The following is a 15,118-nucleotide window of genomic DNA, read 5'->3' as shown; positions in this document are numbered from 1 at the left end:
TTTGGAGACAAATTTTACCTTGCTTTAGGTATAAGTAATAAGAGATGAACTAATCTCACTATAAAGTCCTTTACTCAAGACATGTCAGTAGTGACTCCACTGGTGAGTTGAAATCAGTATGTTCTCACTTAATCCTGTATGCACATACTCATAACACACACATACACTTGCATATGCACACACACTCTATCTCACACTTGCACACACACACACACACACACACATACATGGAAAAAAGGGCCAGTTGGACATTTCTTTTCTTTGGGAATATGAGTGATGCTCCTCCCCCTTCCCTTCCTCCTCCTCCTACTCCCTCTTTCTTTTGCATTTTTGAGCTCAATAAATATTTTTGTATTGAGCATGTATTATTACTAGAAATTTGATGATAAAAATGAAAATAAAAGAGTTTTTTGTATGGTTTCTTCTAGACTTTTAAGGTTTCGTGCTTTACGTTTAAGTCTTTTATCCATCTTGAGTTAGTTTTTGTATATGGCAAGAGATGGGGTCCTGCTTCATTCTTCTGCATGTGTCTATCCAATTTTCCTGGCACCATTGAATAGGGCTTCCTTTCCCCAGTGTATGTTGTTGTCTGCTGGGTTGAAGATCAGTTGGTTGTAGGTAGATGGTTTTATATCAGGGCTCTCTGTTCTGTTGTATTGGTCTATATCTCTACTTTTATACCAGTACTATGCTATTTTGGTTACTACATCCTTGTACTATAATTTGAAGTCAGATAATGTGATGCCTCCAAATATGTTCTTTTTGCTTAAGATTGCTTTGGGTATTCAGACTCTTTTTTGGTTCCAGATGAAGTATAGAATTATTTTTTCTAGATCTATGAAATATGACATTGGTATTTTGATGGGGATTGCATTGAATTTGTAAATCAATTTGGGCAGTGTGGACATTTTAGCAATGTTGATTCTACCAATCCATGAGCATTAGATGTTTTCCTATTTGTTTGTGTCCTCTGCGATTTCTTTCATCAGTGTTTCATAGTTCTCCTTGCAGAGATCTTTCACCTCCTTAGGTAAGTATATTCCTAGGTATTTTATTTTGTTTGTAGCTATTGTGAACGGTATTGAGTCTTTGATTTGACTCTCAGCCTGACTGTTATTGGTATAAGGAAATGCTACTGATTTGTGTGCATTGATTTTGTAACCTGAGACTTTGCTGAATTTATTTATCAATTCTAGGAGTCTCTTGATGGAGTCTTTAGGGTTTTCTACATACAAGATTATATCATCAGCAAACAGGGATAGTTTGACCTCCTATTTCCCAATTTGGATACCCTTTTTTTGCCTTGCCTGATTATTCTGTCCAAAAAATTATTGGAAAACGTTTATTTATGTCCCCTGCTTAATGATTTCACTGTCTTGTTCTTTTTTGACTGCCATGGGAGAGTTGAATTTTATTTGTTTAAAGTATTGGATGTTGGTCTATAAAATACAAGTTATTCATTATATTACTAGGGATTCTTAATGTGGCCCTAAAAATCCTTGACCAAGTTTGTTGCTGTTTCAGGAATGACACCTGCACATTAGAAAATCAAACTGGGAGTATCCTGGACATGATTAACTTTGGAGGACAGTGCTTTATTCCGTACTGTTTCTCTCTTGGGTAGAGAGAGACTCTAAGATGATTAAATGGAGTGGAACACTGCAGGTTTTGAGAATGAGGAGAGTTTATTTCTCCAGGTCACAGCTTCCAATTGAGGTCAAATGTGCCCCAAAGGCTACGTGGTGTAAAATGACTGGGCAGTTTCTATATCTACCTGGCGGATAGACTTGCTTTGAAAAAAGCACTCAGTTGGTGTCTTGATCATTAGTTTCAGAAGATAAACCTTTGATTTAATTAGCTTGGAGACTGATGGCTGTATTTAGTATGTTTAGTAAAATGTCCCTCCAGCCAAGAGTCTAAGGCAGGCACATGGATAATGTGCACTGAAATTTTAGTTGCTATTGAAGATATTAGCAGTATCAAGTACCTTCAGATGCAATGCACCTAACTTGGGAAAATAGCTTTTTCTTCACCCACTTTTCATAATTTAGATTTTGCCCCATGAAGTGGAAAAATTGGGAGAATATTGTGGTGAGTGTATACACACAATGGAATAATACCATGTGATCATTAAAGAGTAGCTCTGTATGTACTGATATGGAAATATCTCCATGGTAGTTATACAGATAATGCCCGGTTCCTAACAGTGTGTATGTTTTCACTTATGTGAAAAAAGTTTTTTAATTCTAAAAATATTTTTTTTCCAAATTTTAACATCCCTGAAACCAACATGTATTTTGCAGTGGATAACCTCCTGCCAGTCTTTGCCAGCCGGGTAGCAGCAATGATGTAATGTGAATGCTTGCATGGATGGAAACTGGGTTCTTTCATCTAGAAGAGTGGGGCACCTGCAGCCCTGTGATGCTTCCATCAACAAACCCTTGAATGACCATTTGAAGAAAGAATATGAGTCTAGTTCGGTGTCTGAAAACTTTCTTTGACAACCTCTGGTAATATCAAGAAAGCATCACCATTAAAACTTGGAGATGTTGTCAGTGGCTTGGAAGAAAATCTCAGAGATGATAATGGAGCTCTTTTAAGCAATACTTTATTGCTAACAGTGTTAATATTATAGGGCAAAATATTATATAGAAAAACAGACATCAAAGATTGAAAAAGTGAGAAGAGTCCGACTCTTTTGAAATTTTGATACTTTAACCAATTTAACTTATATTTTTCTAGAAGTGATATTCACAAGAGTGATAAAAATCTGTAAGTAAATTTAAAAGACCTTTCACTAAGTATAAATTAAAATTCTAGGTATAAAAAAGCATTATATCATAGTTTAATTGCATATACTTTCCTCTTTCCTTCTGTCTCTGTCCTCTCCCTTCCTCCTTACCTCCCTTCCTTCCTCCCTCATTCCTTCCATCCATCCATCCATCCATCCATTAATTTTTTTGAAAAATGCAAAGCATACAAGAAACTGTTGACAGAGGGCAGTGTCCTGGTTGGCTGGGGTATGGAGAGGGAGACTTACTTTTCCCATGTAATCTTTTGTTCACTTTATTTATCCATCTATCTATTTATTTATTTATTTAAACAAAGCTATGTGTATTCCAAGTTTCCATAGCAAATGGTTATCTCCTGAGGCTATCACTCTCAAAACTTTTTTCCTGACTCTTCTGGTTGTCGCCATATCTGTAACTAACATGCTGATGTTACTATAACATGATTTTTCAGTATGAAGCATTATCGATTGATTCCTTATCTTGGAAGATGAGGATTCACTCTTTTACTCTCTCCTTTCAACAGATACATATTCACCCTTTCTGAATCCCCCCTCCACATATATTATCACATTTGATAGATCAGTACTCACTCTTTACATTATTATCACTATGCAAATGATATTCATGGGTGAACCAGAGAGTACACTGATTACTTTTCTTGTTTGCCCTGAGTTAATAATTGGGTAATTGGGTCTTATTTTTTTAATTGCTGAATTTTCCATGTCCTTATCAGTAATTCAGCCCCTAACTCTTTGACCAGTCAGAAATAATTACTCCCTTCTTTCTCCTGCCATGGCTATTTGCATTTTTGTTAGTCAAGATTCAATTTCAGCTAATGGTTTAACATTTACATTTATAATCATAATAATCCCTCGGGGCTTATTTTGTTCATCTTTGAAGCCCCAGAGTTCTTAGTTTAATGTTTTCCAAATAGCAGGACTCAGTAAAACTTTGCTTTTTAGAAATGGCCATGCTTTTCTGAGTTAATAGTGTTGTCTCCTGTCTCCAGATATGTTGACTGCAATAGAATAACCCATGTGTGACGCACAGAAACACCTTACCATGTTTAGTAACTTTTAATAGCTGAGAATAATAACTGAGAATAAATTCTTCACATGTCTTCAGAGATATTCAAAAACCCTCTATGGAGTTATGTAGCCTTGTCATGAAAGTTTCATATCAGAGGTCAGCAGAACATTCTGGAAACTCTCTGAACTGGCTTTGCAACCTGACGGAGGGCATTGCCTTAGGCTGCACTGCAAGCTATTACCCCTGCTCTGTTTTCAGCTTGTTTTTCCCAAAACCTTCCCTTTTCACAGCACCCAATTTTCACTTTTTCTAATTATTGGGAGAAACTGAATTTCGTTGTGCGCTTGGATTTAGAAGCTGTCAGAAGTACTTTAATTTGCTTTAAGCTTATTGTAGACAGCTGTAACAGCTGTAATGAAGCTTTTGAGCTTCATGAAACAAACGATTTAATCCAAGGCAGGACATGAGAAAAGAACTAGGCGAGGTCACTGGGAGTTTAGTGACAGCTGAGGTGATTAACAATAGGTGTAATTTATGAACTATTGCTATCTCCTACATAGTCATGTTTTGCCAGTCATTCTACAAGCTTTAACATCTTTTGACCATAGTTTTCACTTTAGATGGGTAAATGGCTCTTGAGTAAAATCTTTGAGCAATAAGAAAGTCTTTATTATTGTTTACATTAAGTGTCAAGAAATACCGTGGAGAGGGTTTGTAATTTGTGATAAAACTTATTTTTTTTTTTTTTTTAATTTTTTGGAGACAGAGTCTCACTCTGTTGCCCAGGCTAGAGTGCCGTGGTGTCAGCCTAGTTCACAGCAACCTCAAACTTCTGGGCTTAAGCGATCCTCCTGCCTCAGCCTCCTGAGTAGCTGGGACTATGGGCATGCACCACCATGCCTGGCTAATTTTTTCTGTATATTTTTAGTTGTCCAGCTAATTTCTTTCTATTTTTAGTAGAGATGGGGTCTCGCTCTTGCTCAGGCTGGTCTTGAACTCCTGAGCTCAAACTATCCGCCCGCCTCAGCCTCCCAGAGTGCTAGGATTACAGGCGTGAGCCACCGCGCCCGGCCTAAATATATATATTTTAATCATGAAGGTATATATGCTAAGGTGGAAGGACAGAACATTTAGCAGCTTGTTAGGTCGACGCATAGCTTTTCAATACATAGACATTGGTACACAGGACTCTGTACTCTTGTGTCAAGCCCTGATTGCAAAGTTAATGACCGGCCTACAGCACGGGCTCAATAAGGGGTGTGAGAAATTACCATGCCCAGGAGAAGTGTAGACATACTTAATTGAACATGTGTAATTGAGAGAGGGCTGCATGATAGTTGGTTAAAAGGACTCTTGAAGAGAGATGGCTGGAGAAGAGGGAGGAACATGGGTGCAGAAGTCAGTATGGGAGCTCTTCGAGTCCGGTGGTCTGCCACAGCCCCCCTGCAATGGCTGGAGCCAGGGTATCTGCAGAGCTGCCTGTGCGGCTAGTTCCTTTGTTCAGAATTCAGCATGAGGTGTAATAGGAGCCTTTCCCAGTTACTGGCGCCATTCTTTCAAATTTCAGTTAACCCTCAGAACCTTGGAGAAAATAAATGATCCGACGGAGTCGTGTGGATTAAGTTGAGAAAATGCATGTGAAAAGTCTTCAAAAATAGCAGTGAGCTCTGCAAATGCTAGATGATAACATACGAGGTAGCCCTTCGGTCTAAACTAGTTTTCCTTGAAAGTTTTAATTCTGTTGGAGCATTTTTTGGTGGGACCACATTTTAGAGGACACAGTTTTATGGTAGAGGTTCTTTTTTTTAAAAAAAAAAAAAAACAACAGAGATTACCTTTGGGGAGAGCATTTTGCGGGAGCACTTCTGTTTCCCAGATTGAGGCATGCCACCTTCCCGAGCAGCCCGGGGTGTCCACGTCATTCGCGTGCTCGAGCTGGCCAGCATTTCTGTGCGTGGACTTGTGAGTGCAAGGAGTCATTCCTTCGTCGGCGATCCTTCTGGTATTTTACTGTCAGCAAGCCTGACATATCTGTTCCCCACCTGGGGTTTGCAGCTCTAAATAATTGAGTCACACTTCGTTAGTAAAGTGGGGTTCATAATCCACGTCGCCTTCTGTTTTCACCAGTGTGTGTGTGAGCAATGAAGGAAGAGGGCGTGTCCCTGCCGGAGGAGGGGGCACGTAAACACATCCCATGAAGTATGTCGCTCCTCGGCTTCCCGGCTACTTCAGATCTAGGCTCCACCGTCGGCAATCTGGCATCCTCTGCCAGCATTCATTTTATTCCGTTTGTATTCCAAGTTGCCATTCCCTTTTCAGCGCACGTTCGTGCTTAAGATCTGTTTGTCGGGTGTCATGTAAGGGAACATACACATTTGTCAGTATTCAGCAAACACATAACACCCCGGAGGAATGAAAGTTTGAATCTGAAGTTGTTAAATGTTAAGAGGCAGCGAAGATGACCGTAGGAAACTAGTGAACCATTCGAGTGCAAGTTCGTCCCATTTGTACGGATTTACCATCGGTTAATTGATTTTCATTTCTTTACAGCCCCCAGTTCCAACTCTTTTGTTGTAGTCTGCTGGTAACTGGAGTCGGGAAGAGCTAAATAACTCAGTTGTTTCCTGAGCCACGTCCAATACCTTTTAGAAACTGCTCAGTATCGACGCTCCTATTCTAGGCCATGAAGTCCCCGGTGAAATATTATTTTTAATAGTTTAGGTCTGTCATGGTTCTAATTTCAGTACTCTTGTTGAATGTTTACCGTCTGAAGCTCGAGGCTTAGGAGAGAAGCTCAGAGGGCAAGATGACCTATTTCTACTCTTCCCCAGAGAAAGATTGTCGTTTGAAACAATCTAAAGCAAAACCCATTTTAATGGGATCATGTATGTGCCTGCCTGAGCACGTGTGTGATTGTGTTCTGTGTGTGTTATCTCCGGGAAGTTACTAGGAAATGCTTTTTTACATAGTAAATACGAGAAATACTTCCAGACAGTTAGATCCCTTTAACTATTAAAGAGGCACCCCCCCCCCCACTGTTAAAGAGAGCCCCACCCCTACAAACTAAACAGAATTCAGACGGATGTAGGAGAACTTCACATTCTCATTTTTAAAAAGGTGTGTTGCTCCTTCATATATGAATGTGAATATTATTTGCTCAGACTCTGCAGGCTTTTTTGGCTACTGTAGATTGCATGTGCGCGGGACCTCATCCTCTTCTCCCTCTCCTTCCAACATGGAGATTCTAATAGCAACTTGGATGGAGGTAGAATGAACCTATAAGCCCACATCTCCCAAGCAGCATGAGTCGCAGGCTCATTATAACCGGTGCGGGTTTTCAAGTCCTATTTCTGTTACCAACACAACCTGAATGGACCCTCATCATGGTCACAAAAGAGTCTAGACACAGCCAGTTTTAGTTCTTCCTATACTTTAGTGATGTAGACAAGCTAAGATAGAATTTGAGCCCTCTTCATTCCCTGAAGCAGGCTTTGTGTCTTTCTGCGTCCATGCTCTGCATTTGAGATCTTTGCCGTGATGCACCCACACTAAGATTAAGAACCACACATGCGCCATCTGGCAATTAGCAGCGGACGGTGACTTGTGCTTGAGTCACTCATTCAGAACGCCTGTGCCTGAACCACACCCCCCCCCCGCCCCCCAGTTAATTCTGGGCTTACTTTTGTTTGAATTTTATCTTCTTTAGTCACTAATCTTACAACTTTGATCCCTGTCTCTGATTCCCATGGATTGGATTCTAATACTTTCTCTCCTAGATAAATGCCTGGATTCTCTGTTATGCCTTAGGTAGCAACTTTAGGTCCTAACTCAATTTTACAGGTTCCATTTCCCGTCACTGGCGACTTGACCAGCTTTTGCCCTTTTTGATAAGCAACTATTGTACTTCAACGTGACAAATTGCCTTTCTTCTCAAATTCCCTTTCATGTCCTCACTTTTCTCTGTCTTAATGATGATTCACCTTTGCCAACCATCCAACTCTATATTCCATTAAATTTCAGGTATGTTAGGTGAGTATTCTTTTTGATGCTAAAGATCAAATATAGCAAACGTCAGGTAAATGAGTATATACCTATTTTTTACACGTTAGTGATTGCTGATGATTTAGAATAAACGCTTGTTGTAAATGCAGAGGTACTTTCTTCAGCAGTTTTCTGTGCTGAGCATGTGCCCTCTGACATAATCTTATCTGATCTTTGTTTAAAAGGCTTTCTTGATTAATTGATTTCTCGATGCACTGTTGGCACCAGAGAATTTCTATTTATTTGAGCGAGTATGCACTGCCATTAAATAATTAATTTTTATGAGCTCCATCAAAGGATTTGTTTTATTCTGCTGCAAGTATTCTTTTGGTGGCATTTTTTTCTCCCCCTAGTGGGTGCTGGAAGATCAATTTTTTTTTTTTTTTGGCCATTTCCTCATGTTTATTTTTAAAAACTCAAATCAGGGTCCAAAAAATCGTCAGTGTCAGGCACACTTCAGAAATTCTCTACTACCTATTGTGATATTGTCTCCATTCTTCTTTCTCGTTTATAGAAATAAGTTCTTCCTGATTGGATCTCGACCCACGCAGTCAGGAAACAATTGCTTACCGCATCCATCAATTCTGTCTGCACATTATCATGTTTCAAAGGTTTGCCAATTAATCCTGGGGAAGCCAGAATCACTCATAATTATAATCCTGTTACGCCTTCTTTTATTTCTTGATGTGCTTGTTAATTCCTGTCCATCCTGCGGTGGTCTGTGACATAGTGCTATTATCAGCTATTTCGTCCTTAAAAGCCTCTTGTCTGCCACTTTGACAAAGATTGATTAACTGCACTTTGTTGAAATCAATCATTTTGGATTTTAAAAATCTATCCTGTATATTTCTTCTGGCTACTTTTGCATGATTTCACTTTTTTTTTTTTTTTTGGCAATTAATCCACCAACCTGGTTGCTTTCCTTTTTTGGCTTCATTTTTCTTATTCTTTTCTTATTTAAGAGCTGTCTATCTTTATCTCTTTTTATTTCTCCTGTCCTCTCCTAGACAGCACCTCCGGGGAAGAAAGGACAGTTACAAGAGGCAGTGGAATAAATTCTCCTTTAGACACCGGCTAGACACTACTCCCATTTCCTTTTCCATAAAATGAGAAAGATAGTTCTCCTAAGTGATCCTCCCCCTAAGCAGTTGCTGGGGTGAAAGCCTCACGATTGGCTGCCAGCTGCTTTGCAGTGACATTGTCACATGCTCCTCATTTATAGCTTCAGACTCCTCCATATGCTAATCTTACCAGGTAGACTCAAACTGAGACCCCAAAATTCTTTTGGACATACTAATTAATATTTTCTTTTCTTTTCCTAGGTACCGACTTTAACATAGATAGCTTACCTCTGCCTAGGAAAGCCCATCACGACTGGGCCCTTTTCCACGAAGAGTCCCCGAAAAACAATTACAAGCTCTTTCATAAGCCGGTCGTCACCTTGTTCAACTACACTGCCACATTCAGCAGGCACTCCCACTTGCCACTGACCACCCAGTACTTGGAGGGCATAGAAGTCCTGAAGTCCCTCCAATACCTAGTTCCTCTGCAGTCCAAGAACAACCTTAGGAAAAGACTTGCTCCGCTGGTGTACGTACAGTCAGACTGTGACCCACCATCCGATAGGGACAGCTACGTTCGCGAGCTGATGACTTACATCGAGATCGACTCCTATGGGGAGTGTTTACGAAACAAAGATCTCCCCCGGCAGCTGAAAAGTCCGGTCTCTATGGATGCCGATGGCTTTTACAGGATCATTGCCCAGTACAAGTTTATCCTTGCTTTTGAGAATGCGGTGTGTGATGACTACATCACCGAGAAGTTCTGGAGACCACTGAAGCTAGGCGTAGTCCCCGTATATTACGGATCCCCCAGCATCACAGACTGGCTTCCAAGTAACAAAAGCGCTATTCTCATCTCGGAATTTTCTCACCCCAAGGAGCTGGCAAGTTACATCCAACGACTGGATTATGATGACAGATTGTATGAGGCCTACATAGAATGGAAGCTGAAGGGTGAGATCTCTAACCAGAGACTTCTGACAGCTCTCAGGGAACGGAAATGGGGTGTGCAAGACATCAACCAGGACAATTACATCGATGCGTTTGAGTGTATGGTGTGCACCAAGGTGTGGGATAATATCAGGCTTCAGGAAAAGGTAAGCACAGCAGGGTCTGGCAGAGAGACACTAGGCTGGCCACCTGGATGGTCTCTGCTCTCCCTTCTGGGGTTGCTGCCTCATTACTGTTCTTTATCCTGTGGGAGTGGCTGGGCTCTGCAAGATGGTTGAATATTTCATTGCTCTCTCTGGGACTGAAGTTTACAAGCCATGTCCTTCTTCCCGAGGGCTTCAGTTCTCCTTGCTGTTCCTTCTGGAGGACAGCTGCACTGCAGTGTTGGGCAGTGACCCAGGGAAGCTGTAGAAAGAGAGGACAAGGCCCAAGCATAAAAATATTAAGAGCTTTGCATATCATCCACATGGTCAGTCCTTTAACCTCTCTACTGACGCTGTGGCAAAGGAGTACAGTGACTTCCGCCAGAACTTTTACGCTTTGGCCCCATGGCTGCCATTTTGAAACTCATTTTCATTTCGCATACACAATTTAACCTCTATCTCTCTTTCTCTCTCTCTGATTCTTGCTTTTTCTCTCTGTGTGCCCACACATGTTTATTAATATATAAACTATTCAAATAATAAAGCAGATAATCCTTAAAAAACTTTTTCTTAAATTACTAGGAAGTTCATAGCCATGTCTCCACGTGTCTAGGTTACTCTTGACATGCATTTGCTTACTTTATTTATTTATAATGGGAATGATCCCACTTTATGTATAACTAAATTTGTTAAAAGGAAATTTATAGGAAAAAAAGATTAGTTTCGACTTCTCTTGAAATTTTTGAAAAGTGAAGGGGCCCACATGTACCACTTGTCTGCCTCCTAGATATGCATGATGTTTTACTTAAATTCTCTAAGGCAAATGACTTTTGTTAAATATCTAAATGTTTATTTAGGCTCTCGTATTAATTTCAGGTGAAGCATAAACCTAAACAGTGTGTGAAATTATTTTTAGGTATTGTACACATACTGTATGGGGCTTTCATATACTAAATATGTAGATGTTTAGACAAATTTAAAATATTTGAAACATTTTTCATAATTTAAATAATTATGAAAATTTAAATTCTTCTATATGGTTTTATATAACAATTTAGCTCATGAAATCATTTATTTTATGCCAAGTGTCTTGGTCAGCAACAGGCACGCTAAATGTTACGTCATTCTTCTCAAAGAATGCATCCTGATTTCCAGTGACTTCCTGTATGATCTAATTTATAGGGCTGCATTTCAGCAAAAAATAAAATACACCACGCACACACATGTGTGCACGCACACACATGTACACATACACACATACAACTGTGAAAACACATGAGAAAGTAGAGTCCACATTAATTGCCCATGCTATACCAATTATTTATTCTCAAAATATATCAAAGCAGAAAATGGAATTTCTGAGGGTGATGACTGGCCTGGGCTAGCTTTCAAGATCATTTCAAGGCTTGGAGATGGTATTCACAGAAAATTGAAAGAACTGTGCAAACCCTGACTGCTCCTGGGCCTGACTGAGCCCTGATGGAATGGTTAGGCAGGGTGTGGTGACATTGATGAACACCTTTTAAATAGATGTGAGGTCGTTCCTGCTTTTCCAACAGAAACAGCTAACTGGTGGTGGCATTTCAGAATGCCTGACAGTGCCATAACTGAACGTCCTTCTTTTTGGACTCATTGAGGAAAATGAGCTAGAGTGGGCTTTCCTCCAGTGGGCTCTGATTTCCCCCAGAGGTGGTCAGCGAAGATGATCAGAAGGCTTTGCTTGCATTTCAATTAAGTAGTTACAATTCTAAAATGCTAATGTGCTCATTATTGAAAAGCAGAACAAAACATACTGTGAAAGCAAATTAAAAGGTATTAGAACAGTTTTTATTTGCACTTATTTCACCAGATTTATTACAGCAAAACTTAAAGTAAGATACTTGAATATAAGTTTCTTCTTTTTTTCTCTTTTAGCCAAAGAAAAGCTGAAAGAAATAATTTGATTTCCTCTAACTCTGACTATTTTTGTCTTGTAATTGATAATCATTTAAATTGCTGTGTTAGGATGCAGACAATACTATTAGAATATCAAATGCATTTTCCATTTGTCTACTCTGCTTCTGCTCTCCTCTCTGTCTCATAGGTATGCAGACCTAGTATATTAGCGATCTTTTGCTGTGCAACAATATTACCACAAGCCTAGTGGCTTAAAACAACATACATTTGTCATCTCACAGTTTCTGTGGGTCAGGATTCTCAGCATGGCCTACCTGGGCCCTCTGTAAGGCCACGTCAAGGTGTCAGACAAGGTTGTGTTCTCATCTGGAGGCCCAACCAGGGAAAGGTTTGCTTCTAAACTTACATGCTTTTTGGCAGATTTTTGGTGCTGTGGGACCAAGTTTCTTGCTGACAAGAGGCTGGAGCCTTCTCTTAGCCCCAAGAGGCCACCCATAGTTCCTTGCCTTGTGGGCTTCCCCCTCGGGGCTGCTCACTTCCCCAAAGCCAGCAAGGAGGCCAGAGACTCCAACAAGGCCAGTGCCATGGTCTTATATACGTAATCACACAGACCCTGTCGCCTTTGCCGTATTCTATTGGCTAGAAGCAAGCGAGAGGTAGCACCCACAGGCAAGGTGCTGTGGACGGAATGTTTGTTTCCCACCCCGCCCCAAATCATATGTTAAAATCCTAAACCCCAATGTGATGGTATTTGGAGGTGGGGCCTTTGGGAGGTGATTAGGTCATGAAGGTGGAACCCTCATGAATGGGATTAGTGCCCTTTTAAAGAGACACCAGAGAGCTCTCTTGTCTCTTTCTGCTATGTGACGACACAATGAGAAGATGGCCTTATATAAACCAGGAAACAGGCCCTCACCAGGCACTGAATCTGCTGGTGCCTTCATCTTGGACTCCCCAGCCTCCGGCAGTGTAGAAATAAATGTTTGTTGTTTGAGCCACCCAGTCTATTGTATTCTGTTATAGCAGCCAGAATGGACTAAAACAAAAGGGGGGGCATGGATTACACAAGGGTGTTAATACCAGGAGGTGAGGACCATGGGAGCCACCTCTAGTGAATCCGAATAAGTGTATTTTCTACTTTTTACACTTTCACTATGTAGGGGAAAGTCCTTCGGCATTGAAGGGGCCACCCCATGAGTAAATTTATTCAGCTAAAGAGCATTTATTGATAAATGATCCATCCTCAAAGAGGCTATAAAAGGGGAGACCGCATGTAATCATCAGAAATATAGCTTCATGGGATTGAGGTCAACCTTTTAAAAAATAGCTTTATTGAGGTATAATTATGTACAATAAACTACATATTAAAGTCGTACAGTTTGATTGGTGATGATCTATGCAGACACCTGTGAAACTATCCCCACAGTCAAGATGACAAACATTTCTATCATCCCCCCCCAAAACTCCTTAATGTCCCCTTCTAACCCATCCCCCTCCACTCCTTTCCTCAAGCAACTACCCGTCTGCTTTTTGTCACTTTTGACAAAGAAGCCCAGGCACTTTTCTGGAACTTTACATAAATGGAATCATATAATATGCAATGCTGTGATAATGTGGACATTCATGATCATTCATCAGTAGTCCATTTCTGAAATATACATGTACCAAAATTTGCTTGTCCACCTACCTGTTAATGGACATTTGAGTTGTTTCCAGTTTTTGGCTGTTATAAATAAAGATGCTATGAACAGTCATGCAAAGTGTGAATGTGTAAGTCTTCATATGGACATATGCTTTCAGTTCTCTTCTGTAAATATGTAGGAATGTAATGGCTGGGCTGTATGGTAAATGCATATTTAACACTTTGAGAAATGACCAATTGTTTTCCAAAGTTGTTCCAGCTTACCTGTTCATCAGCATTGTGAGAGTTCCATTCATTAACACTTGGTGTAGTCAGTTTTTTAATATCTGACATCCTAGTGGGTGATTTTGGAGATTTTCCCAAAACCTTTCTGATATTAATTTTTACTTTTTAAAATTTGTTTCTTTTTGAGACAGAGTCTCACTATGTTGCCCAGACTGGAGTGCAGTAGCTATTCACAGGTACAATTATAGCGCACTGCAGCCTTGAACTCCTAGTCTCAAATGACCCTCCCACCTCAGCCTCCAAGTACCTGGGACCACAGGTGTGTGTCATTGTGCCTAGCTCTGATATTAATTTTTAATTGAATTCCACTGTGTTATGAGAACATGCACTGTATGGCTTCAATCATTCTAAATTTGAGACTGGTTTTATGGTCCAGAATATGGTCTACCTTGGTAAATGTTTTTTTTTGTACACGTGGAAAGAGTATTAATATATTCTGAGTATTAATATATTCTGCAGTTGTTGGGGAGAGTGTTTTATAAATGTCAGTTTGATCAAGTTGGTTGATAGCTATTGTTCAAGTCTTCTATATCCTCTGTGATCTTCTGTTTGCTTCCGTTATTCATTCAGAGGAGTATTGAATTAATTGTGGATTTGCCTATTTCTTCTTTCAGTTCTGTCAATATTTGCTTCAGATATTTTCAGGCTGTTATTATGTACAGAAGTGTTTAGTATTGCATCCTCTCCATGAATTGACCAGTTTATCACTTTGCTCTCTAGTCTCCTTCAGAGGAGGTGCTGATTTGGTTGCAAATGTTCTGTTTGTCGAGCAGAAGGAGAAAGTAGAGTCTGCCAGCATTCATTATTGGAAGTTGCATGTAATTCCCGCATGTTTTAAGTCACGTATTAGCCTAGATTCCCCCCAGAACACAGCCTGAGCAGAGGGCTTTTGCACTGTTATTTTTACCGGGGAGTACGATCTCAGCGAGCGAGTGTGAGGGACAGGCAGAGTGAAGCAGGGAAGGAAGAAGGGACAACACAAAGATGTGATCTTGTGCTGGCCACTACAAGCATGACTGATGGCTTCGTCTATGGGACTGCACTCCCCAAAGCTACATAATCTTTCTCAAGATCTCTTTCTCTGTAGGAAGAAAGAGGGAAGAATTTATCCACTGGTTCCTGTCTCCCATTGGTCATAGGTTTGTCCCATGAGGTGTCAACTTCCGCACACTTGGGGAATGTCCATGTGCCTGTCAGCTTCCTGTGGGGTCTCAGAGCGACATCAGTGTGGCAGCTTTTGGGCAGGAGACGAAAGGCATTGGTGCAGGCAGCAGGTGA

General features: G+C 40.4%; 1 protein-coding gene across 1 annotated transcript in view; it reads left to right on the top strand.

Annotated features, from left to right (window-relative positions):
- FUT10 (fucosyltransferase 10) overlaps positions 1-15,118 on the top strand; it is a 51,563-nt gene that overhangs the window by 30,905 nt on the left and 5,540 nt on the right. The window contains exon 3 of the mRNA XM_069485253.1: positions 9,185-10,020. Within this exon, the coding sequence (XP_069341354.1) occupies positions 9,185-10,020 (836 nt within the window). The remainder of the gene's footprint in view (positions 1-9,184; positions 10,021-15,118) is intronic.

The sequence above is a fragment of the Eulemur rufifrons genome, chromosome 12, assembly GCF_041146395.1.
Source record: "Eulemur rufifrons isolate Redbay chromosome 12, OSU_ERuf_1, whole genome shotgun sequence".
NCBI lineage: Eukaryota > Metazoa > Chordata > Mammalia > Primates > Lemuridae > Eulemur > Eulemur rufifrons.
This window is presented reverse-complemented; position numbering and strand designations above follow the sequence as displayed.